The sequence below is a fragment of the Grammomys surdaster genome, unplaced genomic scaffold, assembly GCF_004785775.1.
Source record: "Grammomys surdaster isolate TR1022 unplaced genomic scaffold, NIH_TR_1.0 126660, whole genome shotgun sequence".
Lineage (NCBI taxonomy): Eukaryota > Metazoa > Chordata > Mammalia > Rodentia > Muridae > Grammomys > Grammomys surdaster.
Window position 1 is genome coordinate 2867845 of NW_021621449.1, and position 13589 is coordinate 2881433.

At 45.2% G+C, this 13589-nt stretch overlaps 1 protein-coding gene and 1 pseudogene across 1 annotated transcript; one reads left to right on the forward strand and one right to left on the reverse strand.

Annotated features, from left to right (window-relative positions):
- The first annotated feature begins 1709 nt into the window (after positions 1–1709).
- On the forward strand, positions 1710–13213 carry Aicda (activation induced cytidine deaminase). The gene is made up of 5 exons (XM_028761145.1): positions 1710–1809; positions 7152–7299; positions 9860–10130; positions 10916–11031; positions 11415–13213. The coding sequence occupies exons 1-5, from the start codon at positions 1802–1804 to the stop codon at positions 11466–11468; spliced, it is 597 nt and encodes a 198-aa protein (XP_028616978.1). The 5' UTR covers positions 1710–1801; the 3' UTR covers positions 11469–13213.
- LOC114615393 lies at positions 12210–12470 on the reverse strand (annotated as a pseudogene).
- Positions 13214–13589: the final 376 nt, after the last annotated feature.

Genomic DNA, 13589 nt, shown 5'->3' on the forward strand with positions numbered 1-13589 from the left:
AAGATGGTTCGGTGGATAAACATCCTTGCTGTCACACCTGACTATTTGAGTTCGAGCCCCAGGCCCTACATGGTGGACAGGAAGGACCAAGTCTTGTAAATTGTCCTCTGACATCTACACACAAGCTCTGGCACTCGTGATTCATACACTCCTTTACTGCCAAGCACGGCAAAATAATAATAATAATAATTTTTAAAAATGTAAAGAACCAACACCATCTCTGACAATATCAATTAAGTTGACCCTTTGGGAGGGTCTCATGTTTCTCAATATGTCATTCCCTGGACAATTGGAGGAAGTAGGACAAAGGCTCAAGCCTCATCCCATGAGACTAGTTGGAGGTATCGGATTCCAAATGTCCACCTGTCACCTGAGTTCCCTTAAACCTGTAATGTCACCGCCAATGCTGTTTATTCCCAGTGCCCTGAATTTTTTCCCAGGAATTCATTAATTCACTAGTGAATGAAGCTGTGTCTCTGACAGCGATGTGATAATTTAAAAAAAAAATGAATTAGATTAAGAAGTAGGATGGGGGCTCATTAACATTTCAAATGTGATATCCAGGGAAGTCAACTGCCGGGAGTAAGCAAGGGCTTGAACTATGAGACTTTGCATGGAGAGATTTGGTAGGGGCAGGAGCGTGTGCTCTGTGTGTGCAACAGGATCCGGTCTCTGTAGTTCAAGACTGGCCTGGTCTAGATAGAAAGTTCCAGACCAGCCAGAGGAAATACATACTGAGACCCTGTAGAAAAAAAAAAAAAAAAAAGAAGGAAGGAAGGAAGGAAGGAAGAAAGGAGAAGGGAAGGAGGAAGGAAGGAAGAATAAAATAAAGGGATGCTCTTCCAGGTTCCAGGGTTCGGATCCCAGCACCCACATGGTGGCTTACAACCACCTGTGGGTCCTCTGCAATAGAAGCAAGTGCTCTTAATAACTGGGCCAGCTCTCCAGGCCCCCGGCAAGATTTTTTTTTAATCAAGAAAAAGAGTTCTTTTTTTTTCAATCACTTTTTGACACACACACATGCAATTTAAAAAATCACTTTTTGATTCAAGCAACTAGTCTTTCTAGCTATCTTGTAATATCGTTTTTAAAAAGAAAAATTTTAGTGGATTGGGAGGTCAAAGTTCATTCTCTGGATGCTGTGGAGCTGAATTTACTTGCTCAACCCAGAAGCAGGGTGGTCAACCCCTGTCTCTACTGAGGCACAAAACTGAGTGTAACAAACTGGAGGAACAGATGGTGTAAGTGCATGAAGCACGAGATGCTACTAAAATGCCATTTAATGTCACTTTAAGTCACTATGACTGTTGTCATTATTGTTACCACAGTTTTAAAATTAGGAAGCATGCACACGCCTTAGGTATGATACCCAGGGCCACACACGTGCACACGCACACGCACACACACTCACACTGCTCATTAACATGACACCAATTTGAGAAGTGTCCAGTGCTATTATCTCTTAATCTTTGCGACCTGTGTGCCTAGGCTGGCTTTTTAGGGGAACAGCCTCAAAGGAAGCTGGACATTAACCATAGCAGAGCTGCCCCGAATTATTTAATCCATGTGGCTCCTCCCATCACAGCCCCGCCCATCTTTACTGGACCCAATCCACGAGGCAGGTGTTGGATACCTGGTGATGGTGATGCTGTCGTGGGGAGGAGCCCACAGGGGTAAGCTCAAATTTGAATGCCAGGGGCCAGTACTCTGTCACAAACGGCACCGAAGCAGCCTTGCTTGAAGCAAGCTTCCTTTGGCCTAAGACTTTGAAGGAGTCAAGACAGTCACGCTGGAGACCGATATGGACAGGTAACAAGACAGTCTCCCATGTGTGTGCGTGTGCTCCGGTCCTGCTGCCTGGCTGTCTGGATGGAAGGCTTTGCCTGTCCGTGTGTGCATTTCCTATTCTGCTCTTCACCCTCTGCTCAGGTCTTTTGGGTTCCGGACCGAACTCTAACCCCAGGGTTCTTTACTTCTCCTGGTTTCTGTCTTCTCTGTATTGCTAAAGAGATAGGAAGTCTTGACTCATCCTGAAATTTGGATTTTGAGCTGGAGCTGGCTTGTAACAATAACAGCAAAGCCTTAGAGGTTCGTGGCACAGAGATTGTAGCAATTTCTTACTAAAAACAGTAGTGGTTATTTTCATAATTGTTTGGCAAATATCTAACGTTTTAAGACTTGAACAGGGAGTCTTTACTGGAATTATTTAGCTATAGCAAGGAAATCTGTACTTCTTAAAAATACTAAACATTTGAGCTGAATTGCTTGCAACTCATTGCAATGGTGTCTATTGAAGGAGAGAATTTTATTAAAACAGGCAATTTAGTGTTATAGGCTCAACTGTTAGACACTTAGTGACATTTTCACTGTTGAATTCATGTATGCAGAGATTTCTTAGCTTCTCGAAAGCTTCTCGGGCTCTTATATGCAGTTCATGATGAGCTGTTATCAGAAATTTCTCTCTCATTTTTCTACATTTACTGCCAGTGTGTGAGTCACTATGCCTCAAACCCACACACTGGAGTTCCCTTCCATTTGGCTATGAGGTTTAGAATGTGGAGTCAATATAGTTAGTGGTAGCATGGATGTTCTTCAGATTCCAGATCTTTCCTTTCTTGTTTCCCTCCTCCTCCTCTCCCCCCTCCTTCCCCTTCTCTTACCCCTCCTCCTCTCCCTCCTCTCCCTCTTCCCCCTCCTCTTCTTCCTCCTCTTCTCCACCCCTCCTCCCCCTTCTACTCCCACTCTCTCTCACCCTTATTAGAGACCACATTGAGGACCTTGCATATGCTAGACAAGTACTCTGCTGCAAAATGACATCCTGAGCCCTCAAAAGGCAACCAACCAACCAACCAACCAACCAGCCAGCCAACGAGACAAACAAACAAATGTCCACAGTGGGCAGGCAGACAGCATCAGTTGCTTCTGAATTTATACTGAATTTTGAAACCAAATCTGAGATCTATGATGGAGCCCTGGTGGAGAAGGGGTTGGGAGAAATTTATGAGCATAGCAAACTGCAGAGCAAAGACAAAGGCGAGGCTGAGATTCAGGGAGAAACAAACAAGAAAGTGGAGACAGCACTGACCAGAGTAAAGGCAGAAGGTAACTCAAGGCAGCCCTGTTACTCTGCTGGGATTATTTTTAACCCTTTGAGTCTGGTTTGCATTGCTGGGGAAGCAGCTAATGTTCTGCATCAAGGAGCACAGCTGTCTCAGCAGCCGGCAATCTACAGGCCTGAAACACTACCTAGCAAAGTCCTCCCTACTGGGAGGGACATCCTGAGGAAAGACGTCCTAAACTCCCAGCTCCTGAGTTGAGGGAAGTGGTGGATCAAGGTGCCCCGTCCACAGGTCAGGACTGTGCAGCTCCGCCCACTGCTCCGCCCACCATGGCTGGAATCTTAAGACAGAAATGGCCTATTACATCTTCCTGTGGTACAGACACAATTCTTCTACTTGTGACACATCTTTCTTTTTCTAAACTCCAAGGATACCTTTCCTTCATAATAACAGTACCCACTCACAATACACACTCATAAACACACATACACACACAGATATACACACACAGAAACATGTGCTTACACTTCTACCCACAGTATGTGGGAAAACGTTTTCTAGGGCTCTGAGTACGGCTCTGTGTCACAGTACTCACGAGCATAGACAAGGCTCCAGGTTCAACCCACTGAAAAAGATCCTCTACTTTTCCCACCTAGGTAACACAGAAAGTTTAGTTAAGTAGAAAGGAAATTTATTGCTAAGAGATGAAGTTTAAGGTGTTTAAAATTGGCTGGATTCAAGAGATACTTGTGCTTATTATTATAATATGCTGAGCGATGATGATGATGATGATGATGGTGATGATGATGATGGTGATGATGTGTTTTACCACATAGCCTGGGTGGTGTAGAATTCTCCACGTAAACCAGGCTGGCTTCCATTACACAAAGATCCTCTGCCCTCCCCCATGATCTGGAATTAAAGGTGTGCACCACCATGCCCAGCTGCTAAAGGGTTTTATAGGCTAGTTATGAACAGTAGACAGTACACATGGAGATACTAGGATGATTACCATGGCAAACTATTATTTCAAAATAAAGCTATTATCGTTGGAGGCTAAGACAGGAGGACCATGAGTTTGAGGCCAGCTGCAGCGTCATAGAGATTTCCAGATCAGCATGGGTTCCGCAGCATGACCGTGTCGGAAAAAAGTCAGGGACTGTGACTTGTACTGAATTATTATTAAAACGTGAGCTGTGACCTTGTGAACATGCATTCAGTGACAGTATATGAATATTTACAGTGGTTCTAACCAACCAGGCACCAACGTGGAACATACCCAAATTTCAACCAGCACGTAAATGGATAAACAAAACGTGTTCTGTCCACACAATAGAATATACTGCTCAGCAGGAAAAAGGAGTCAACCACTGATACTTGGATAGATATCGAATTTACTATGTTCAATGAGAGAAGTTACTCAGGAAGGAGAAAATGTGATTTTAATGAAATTATAGAAAGTTAGAAATAATTTACATTTACAGAGAGCAGGTCCGTGGTTGCATGGATAAGAGGAGAAAGAACAGCAAGTAGCAACAAAGAAGCTTTAGTTAAGCCTAGAATGCTGTCTCCTCTGATCGCGCCGGCAATCTGGCCTGCGGAGCCGTCAATATTCACGGAGCTGTAGATTTCAAGTGAGTGGAGTTTACTATGTAAATTGTATCTCAACAACAACAAAAGTGAAAGATGGTTTCAATTCTCTTGCATCAAAACCGTATTCAAATTCCTAACTAGCTTTTTTTTTTTAAATAAAAGCAATCGCTGCACTTCCACCCATCACCACTGTGTGGCAGTGCTGTGTCTACGAGAGCCACACTGCTGTTTATCATCTGTTATATCTCCTGGCTCAGGTTAAGCTGTCCACAGCCTTAAAGGGAACTGTAATTTTTTTTTCTTTTTCTAAAGAAACCTGGGGGCTGGGGAAATGGCTCTGTAGGAACAGCGCTTGCCGTGAAAGCGATAGGACCTGAGAGTAGCTGCCCAAAAGCAGGCACCTGTAATACCCGTGCTTCTAAGATGTTAGCCAGGGGTGCATGGCAGAGAACAAGAGATTCTGTCTCAAACAAGACAGAAGTCAAGAACCAACACCCAAGGTTGTACCCTGGTCTCCACATGTGTCCTGTAGCTTGTGTTGACTCTACCGCCACCCCCATCCCACACATATACACATTCAACACAAAGATTTTTAAAATTATTTTTAAGTGTGTGTGTCAATGCAGGTGCCCTCAAAATCCAGAGGTGTTGGATCCTGGTGGAGCTGGAGTGACAGGTAGTTGTGGGCCACCTAATGCAGGTGCTGGGTCTAGAACCCGGGATCTCTGAAAGAGCAGTTCATGCTCTTAAATGATGAGCCATCCCTCTAGTCCCCATAAAAACTGTACAAGCCTTAAGGGCTGGAGATGTAGCTCATTAGTAGGGAACTTGGCAACATGCACAAAGCCCCGGCCTAAGTATACAAGTGGGTGGAGCACACCTGTGTGGGGCACACCTGTCATCCCAAGACCTGGGGAGTGGAGGCTGGAGAATCATCCTTGTCAAATTTCCTACCAGCCTGAGCTAGATGAGTTCTTATCTCAAAACAAAAATAAATAAGATCAACAAAACTGACCAAGAAAAATCCAAACATGAAAACCCAAAGACTTAAGAGGGGGTACAGGGGTAGAGGGGTGGTTTCTCAGACAGCACATGCTATCAAACCTGACGTCTTGAGTTTGACCCCTGGAACTCCCATGATGGAAACAGAGAGCCAACTTCCACAAGTTGCCCTCTGACCTCCATAGGTATGTATGTGTCCATACACACATATCATTCATACAACAATAATTTTAAAATGTGATTTTTTTAAAGACACAGAGGCAACTGTTTCTTATACTTCTGTTCAATGAAGAATGGATAGATACTATGTAGCAAAGTGATAGCAAGTAGACATGACCTCATATGGCCCTGTGCTTAGACAGGGAGGGCATCCAACAAGGCCCTTCTGCACCATTCCTTTTCCTGGATGTAGGAGAGGGCACCCCTGGAATTTGGCTCTTCAAGGAAGAGAGTGACGTTTCTTTTCCCAGTAGCTCAGTGGCTTTGATATCCTGCTCTCTTCCTTCTTCCACTGTGACTCAAGTGCTGGAATTGAAGTGTGACTTTCTGTGTTTTCCTTTGCTTCGTTTTGTGGTACTGAGGGGTCAGACCTAGAGCCTCATACAGGATAGGCAACTGCTGTGCTACTGAGCTATATTCTTGCTGCGGAGCTCAGGCTGGCTGAAACTTACAGCAATCCCTCCCCCTTCCCCCTCACCCCCAGTACAGAGGTTACGGGCACAAGCAACCTAACCTGACCCTCACCGGGCTTTATCACTTGCTTTTGGAAGAGTTCAAGTTCTGTGATGCCATTGGAGTAGTGGGGAGACGGGAGGGAAGAATGCTAAAGAGAAGGTATCTAAGGCTATGTCCAAAGCCTTCAGATCTCCCGTCCTTCAAGTTCTCAGAATGTCAAACTACTGTATTTTTTTCCTGAGTCCCAATAGAATTTACAAACCTACACAATTAATTAAATATGAAAACTGAGGAAGAAGAAATGATCAAGGAGTGTCAAAGAGATAGACGGGCTGGAGAGATGGCTCAGTGGTTAAGAGCACTGACCGCAGTTCCAGAGGTCCTGAGTTCAATTCCCAGCAACCATACAATGTCTCACGATCATCTACAATGGGTTCTGACACCCTCTTTTGACATGCAGGCATGCATGTACACTGTCATGGGGACTCAAATAGGTTTAGGGATCTCCCAATGGGTCTCAATTTGAAGCCTGGAAGGGTGGATGGATTTTAAGCTGAGTATGTCTCGGGTATTCAGAAAAGGAAGTAAGACTACGCTTTCCAGTTTAACCCAAATAATTATAAAATTTAAAAAAATCAAGATGATCACAATAGGTCTGGGGATGCAGTTGGTGCTAAAGTACTTAGCTAGCTTGCACAGGGCTCTAGGCTCAGTCTGCAGCAGCAGCAGCAGCAGCAGCAGCAGCAGCAGCAGCAGCAACAGCAACAGCAACAGCAATAATAACCAGAAGCCTTGCCCTGAATTTTCTTCTTTCATTCACAGTCTTCTCATGAAGCAAAAGAAGTTTCTTTACCACTTCAAAAATGTCCGCTGGGCTAAGGGGCGGCATGAGACCTACCTGTGCTATGTGGTGAAGAGGAGAGATAGCGCCACCTCCTTCTCCCTGGACTTCGGCCACCTTCGCAACAAGGTAGGGGGGGGGGGGCTGGTAGCTGTTGACACTAAACCTGAGGATGCCCCTGGTGCCAGGTGCTGAGGGGACAAGACAGTCTCAAAGGGAAGAGAAGGAGAAACAGAGACAGAGAAAGAGCTAGCATCTGTGTTCCCAAGATGACCAACTCTGACACTCCTCCTGCCTCAGTGCTGTAATTACAGGCATGTGCCACCACACTGAACTTTTTTGGGTTATTTGATTAATGTCTCCACCAGCTTCCTTGGGTCCTTTTTTGTTTGTTTGGTTGGTTGGTTGGTTTTTCGAGACAGGGTTTCTCTGTGTAGCCCTGGCTTTCCTGGAACTCACTCTGTAGACCAGGCTAACCTCGAACTCTCGAACTCAGAAATCCATCTGCCTCTGCCTCCCAAGTGCTGAGATTAAAGGCGTGCACCACCACGGCCGGGCCTCCTTGGGTTCTTTCCACATTCTATCCAAATACAATAGACTGGGCCTGAAGGTTGTTACTCAGTAACACTGGGAACCCTGCTGCCATGCCTTCCTTCAATGACAGGAAGAATTGTCCCCAGACTTTTCTGTATCTCCTCCCCTTCCTGCTTCTGATTTGCTTTAAGGCTAAAGTAAATGGACCCGAGAGGCAAGAGGCTGCTCGGTGGTTAAGAGTGTCACTTGCTCTCCTGGGAGACCTGGGCTAGATTCCCAGCTCTCCATGGCAACTCGCAACCATCTGTAACATTGTAACATCTGTTCCAGGACATCCAATGCAGCCTCCGAGCACAACACACACATACACACACACACACACAGAGGCAAAACACCCATACACATTAAATAAAAGTAGCCTTTAAAAAAGATTAAGGTAAAGGCAGTGGTGGTGCATGCCTCTAATTCCAGCACTTGGGAGACTGAGGCAGGCTGGTTGCTGAGTTTGAAACAGCCTGGTTTACAGAGAGAGTTTTGGGGCAGCCAGGACTACACAGAGAAACCCTGTCTGGAAAAACAAACAAAAGGACTGAAATAATGGTGCATGCCTGTATTTCCAGCACTTGGGAGTACGTAGGGAGTCCCTGTGTCCAAAAAAAAAACCAAAAACAAAACAAAAACAAAACAAAAGCCAGAAACAAAAACAAAAAAAAACGAGCATTTTGATCTAGGAAATAGTTTTTAAATTTTACTTTTCAGAGTGCTAGGGATGAAATGAAGTCCCTGTCTTGACAGACAAGCCTGGCCCCTGAGCTCTCCCCTAACCACCTCTGGCCCCTCACCCCCTCAGCGCTCTAATCCCTCAGTTCTGGGTCCTTCTCGAGCACTTTCTTGAGTGAAAAAAAAACAAATCATGTCTTTAGAATTTTTGAAAATCAATAAGAAAAAAATAGGTAAAAATGACATTAACTCAACTGTTTTCCAATAATTTCATTTCCTCCTGATCAAAAGACCAGAGGCCGATGGTCACCTTTAACCTGATGAGTTTAACCTTCAGGAACCAGAAAGACAGTCGTGTGGGTAGTTAGATCAATCTTCCAGCTGCCTGAAAGAAATGCGTTTCCAAGAGAGTTCACCGAATTGCGGATTGGCTTCCATCTGCTCCTCCTGGGCATCTCCAGGACTCCCAGGGAAGAGCTCTCGTGAAGTTGGCTATTTATAATGCAGGTTCCCTTTCATGGGGCAAACTTCCTTCAACACCATCGTTTTACAGTCTCTTCCCTACTTGGAGCCATGACACACTGTATTTACAGACGACTTGATCAAGTGGTACTTTCTCTTCCATACGCAGTGCTCACAACATCAGCTTGATTTACTGCTAAGGAAACAGCACACACACAAAAAAATAGATGAGTAAAAAACTATCTTCAGTCTTAGACTAACGATTTTCACACTAGGAGGTGGGTCTACTACCGTTGCAGTTATCACAGTCACAGACATCACACACACGCACACGCGCACACACAAATTGGCTTCCACTTATTACTCCATACACCAAGTCAGAGACTCTTCTCTTCAATAAGCTTTTCCCTCCAGGCAGTGCCCTAACCATCCTTACAAATTGTCCTGGCGCCACCTAGTGGCCAAGATGCAGTTTTACTACTTGGCATCCAAACAGGCACTTCCGAAACACAAAGTAAGGTGTATGATGAGTCCTTTGTCCCATAAATCCGCAGCTTTTCTTTACCCAACAGGGCCAATGTAATAAAGAGATTTGGCTCTAACAAGTGCTCTCTTAACAAAATTAACTTTAGGGGGCTGGAGAGATGGCTGGGTGGTTAAGAGCACTGACTGCTCTTCCAGAGGTTCTGAGTTCAATTCCCAGCAACCACATGGTGGCTCATAATCATCTGTAGTGGAATCTGATGCCCTCTTCTGGTATGTCTGAAAACAGCGAAATTAAAAATAAATAAATCTAGGAAGAAAGAAAGGAAGAAAGAAAATTAACTTTATGCTAGGAGTGGTGGTGCACACTTTTAATCCCAGCACTCTGGAGGCAGAGGCAGGCAGAACTTTGGGAGTTCCAGGCCAGCCATGCGCTCTGGGTGGGAAAGCATGCCTGTCACGTCACCAAGGCTCTCTGCTCTATCCCCAGTCCGGCTGCCACGTGGAATTGTTGTTCCTACGGTACATCTCGGACTGGGACCTGGACCCCGGCCGGTGTTACCGCGTCACCTGGTTCACCTCCTGGAGCCCCTGCTACGACTGTGCCCGGCATGTGGCTGAGTTCCTGAGATGGAACCCCAACCTCAGCCTGAGGATTTTCACCGCGCGCCTCTACTTCTGCGAAGATCGCAAGGCTGAGCCTGAGGGGCTGCGGAGACTGCACCGCGCCGGGGTCCAGATCGGGATCATGACCTTCAAAGGTGAGACTTGTGCACAGGAGTGGGCCATCTGAGTTGCCACTCAGAGTGAGTGTCAGTGGGGAAACTGGGGGCGGGGTCCTACGTAAGGATTCAATTCGTCCTCTATATCAAAAGTATTACTTTATTTTTTGAGGTAGAGTCTCACTATCCCAGGCTGATCTTCAACTTGGAATTCACCGGCCTCTGCCTGCTGAGTGGTGGAATTATAAGTATACATCAATCTCAGAATTATCAGAGTTTGAAAGATAGAAATTGACAGGGCTACAGGTGTGCTCAATGACAGAACTCTTGTCCAGAATGTACAAAGCCCTGCGTTCCACCCTTAGCAGTCAAAAAATAAACGATGGTGGTGATGGTGGTGGTGGAGGTGGTGGTGGTGATCTCGGTGGTGGTGGTGGTGGCAGTGGCGGTGGTGGTGGTGGTGGTGGAGGTGGAGGTGGAGGTGGAGGTGGTGATCTCGGTGGTGGTGGTGGTGGTGGTGGAGGTGGTGGAGGTGGAGGTGGAGGTGGTGGTGGTGGTGGTGATCTCGGTGGTGGTGGTGGTGGTGGTGGTCAGAGAGATGGTTCTGTGGGGGGCACTTGCCTTCGTGACTTAAGTCTGATCCCTGAAACCCCACATGGTGGAAGAAAAGAAATCTCACAAGCTGTACTGTCTGCCCTTCTGACTTTCTGACCTTCACCTACACACTGTGCTTATTATGTGGGCGTACACACACACGCACACACACATACTCACTCACACACACTCCTTTATTTATTTATTTATTTATTTATTTTTCTTTTAAGACTATTTTTACTGCTGGAATACATTTGTAGAAAATCGTGAAAGAACTTTCAAAGCCTGGGAAGGGCTGCATGAAAACTCCGTCCGGCTAACCAGACAGCTTCGGCGCATCCTTTTGGTAAGTCTCTCTCTTTCTCTTTTTCTCTCTTTCTCTCTTTCTTCCCTCCCCCCTCACCTGGAGCCTCTTAGATATTTATTTGTATTATGCACTATTTTATATAATGATTACTTCACGGCACTTACAATCCAGCTTTCTCTTCTGTCTTTGCCCAGGGCAGAGATTCCACTCAGACTCCTGCCTTTGCCTCCTCTTGGCTCAATCTTCGTAACTTTTTCCTTTTGTTAACCTCCCCTCAGGTGGGGTTCCTTCCGGGCCAGAATTCTCCCCTTCTTTTTCCTGGTCCTCATCCCAACTTCCTTTCCATTTCGTTTATACGCGTTCCCTTCCCCCAGCTCAAATTTAAAGCCATTCACTCCGTTTATATCTCTCTTTCTCTGCAGCCCTTGTACGAAGTCGATGACTTGCGAGATGCGTTTCGTATTTTGGGACTTTGATAGCAACCTCCTGGAATGTCAAGTGTGATGAAATTTCTCTTCTGAAGAGACTAGATAGAAAAAACAACCCTCCAACTACCTGATCTTCTTCTTAAGTACTCACTTTTATAAGTGTAGGGTGGGGCGGAAATAATATGACTTTTTTAAAAAGTACTTGAGCTGCATAGGACCTCCCGAGCGATGATGCAACTGAACTTTGTGTACGACATCGCCATCTACTGGGGAACAGCAGAACTTCCAGACTTTGGACCATAAATGATGCTCTCTCGGACCTTTCAACAGAAGGGAATTGCTTAGAAAAGCACACGGAGAGGATCACACGGTTTGTTACACCTACCCTCTATTCTTTGATTCATTTGAATTCTCAGGGGTATCAGTGACGGAGTTTTCTACTCTTTTCCTCTGAGGCTCACTTTCAGGGGTCCTCTTCCGACGAGGCCACGGGGCTGTCCTACAGTCTGAGCGATCACAAGCCATTCTCTCAAAAGCATTACTATGTAGGCACGTGCTGTGTGTTTTCATTGTCCTTCGTGTTTTTCATATTTGTGTGTGAGAGGGCTTGGGCGTGGTATTTGAAGTATGCATGATCACCTCTGGGTGATTTTAATAAAGGATCTTAAAATGCAGATGAGGACTACGAAAAATCACTCTGAAAATGAGTTCATGCCTCAAGAAGCAAATCCCCTGGAAACACAGACTCTTTCATTTTTAATGTCATTAGTTTACTTACAGAAGAAGAGTTCAAGAGTTCAATCCAATTTTCAGATCGCTTCCCTTAAACATCTGTAATTCTGTTAAAGGGATTAAATATGCTTGTTCCTTAAGTAACTGATGCCTTACTATAAAGAAAGAAGCAGAACATCCAGTTCAAAAGTACCCGGTCATCAGAGCCAAAAGCTGCCACTTTTTTTCCATTAAAAATGGCAAATTCTTCCCCAGTCTCTCATAGTGGCTGAGATGGAGCATGGAGGTGGTGGACCTCCAGATACTCTGGCCCAACATGGCTGAAAGCTCTGTGAGGGCACAGAGACGGAATGCTGGAATGCAACAGAAATGGCCCCACGCTCCTACTCTTCCTTTCCTTGCTACCTTGGGAACAAGGTTCTTAAAGGAGCCTGTGATTTAGAAACACCACAAACTTCTAGTAATGGACACCTGGGAATTGTTCAAGCATGGAGCGGTCATTTATTCTCTTTGATGGATGCCAACACAGTTAAGCAGAATTTTTCTAGTTTTTATATGTGTGTGATGCTGCTCCTCCAAATTGTTAACTGTGTAAGAGGGTGGCAAAATAGAATCATATCTGATGCCAGGAAGAGTGGCATTCATCTATAGTTCCAGCATTCAGGAGGCTGGGGCAGGACGATTGCAAATTTGAGACTAGTCTGGGCTGCAAGGTGAGATCCTATTTAAAACAGTATGGCCAGGATTGGGGTCGGGTAAATCATATGTAACAAGGAAAAATACAAGATGTAAGACCATGGCGAGGAAATTATGCTTTGCCCAACCAAATGTAGGAACCAACGTAGACTCCCCATTTGTCCCTCTTTGTGCCTTGTCTCCTAACAACGATCTTTGCTGATGAGAAAAATATTGGAAGCATATCCCTGTGCTGTTATTACCCAGTTGCTGTTATAACGCAATTAAAAGACCCACAGGAAATCCCGTATACACAACCGTTATTTATTGTATGTAAGTTGCCAAGGAAGAGGAGAAAAAATAAATATCGTCAATTCCTTCCTGCATCTATTCCTGTTTTTATAATCTTGGTGTACAGCATCCAGCGATATTCCTTCCTGAAGTTTCATAAATCTGAAACTTTAGAAATTACTATAGCTGTGCGCATAGTTCTTACCATCTAAAATCTTAACGATATGGCTTTGGCAGCTGTGTGCTTGTTTTTTGTTGTTGTTTTTTGTTTTAGTTTGTTTTGTTTCGAGATAGGGTTTCTCTGTGTAGCCCTGGCTGTCCTGGAACTCATTCTGTAGACCAGGCTGGCCTCGAACTCAGAAACCCACCTGCCTCTGCCTCCCAAGTGCTGGGATTAAAGGCGTGTGCCACCATTGCCCGGCCTGTGCTCTTGATTTTTAGGAACTTTCTTCCCCCCTCTCCCTCTCCCCG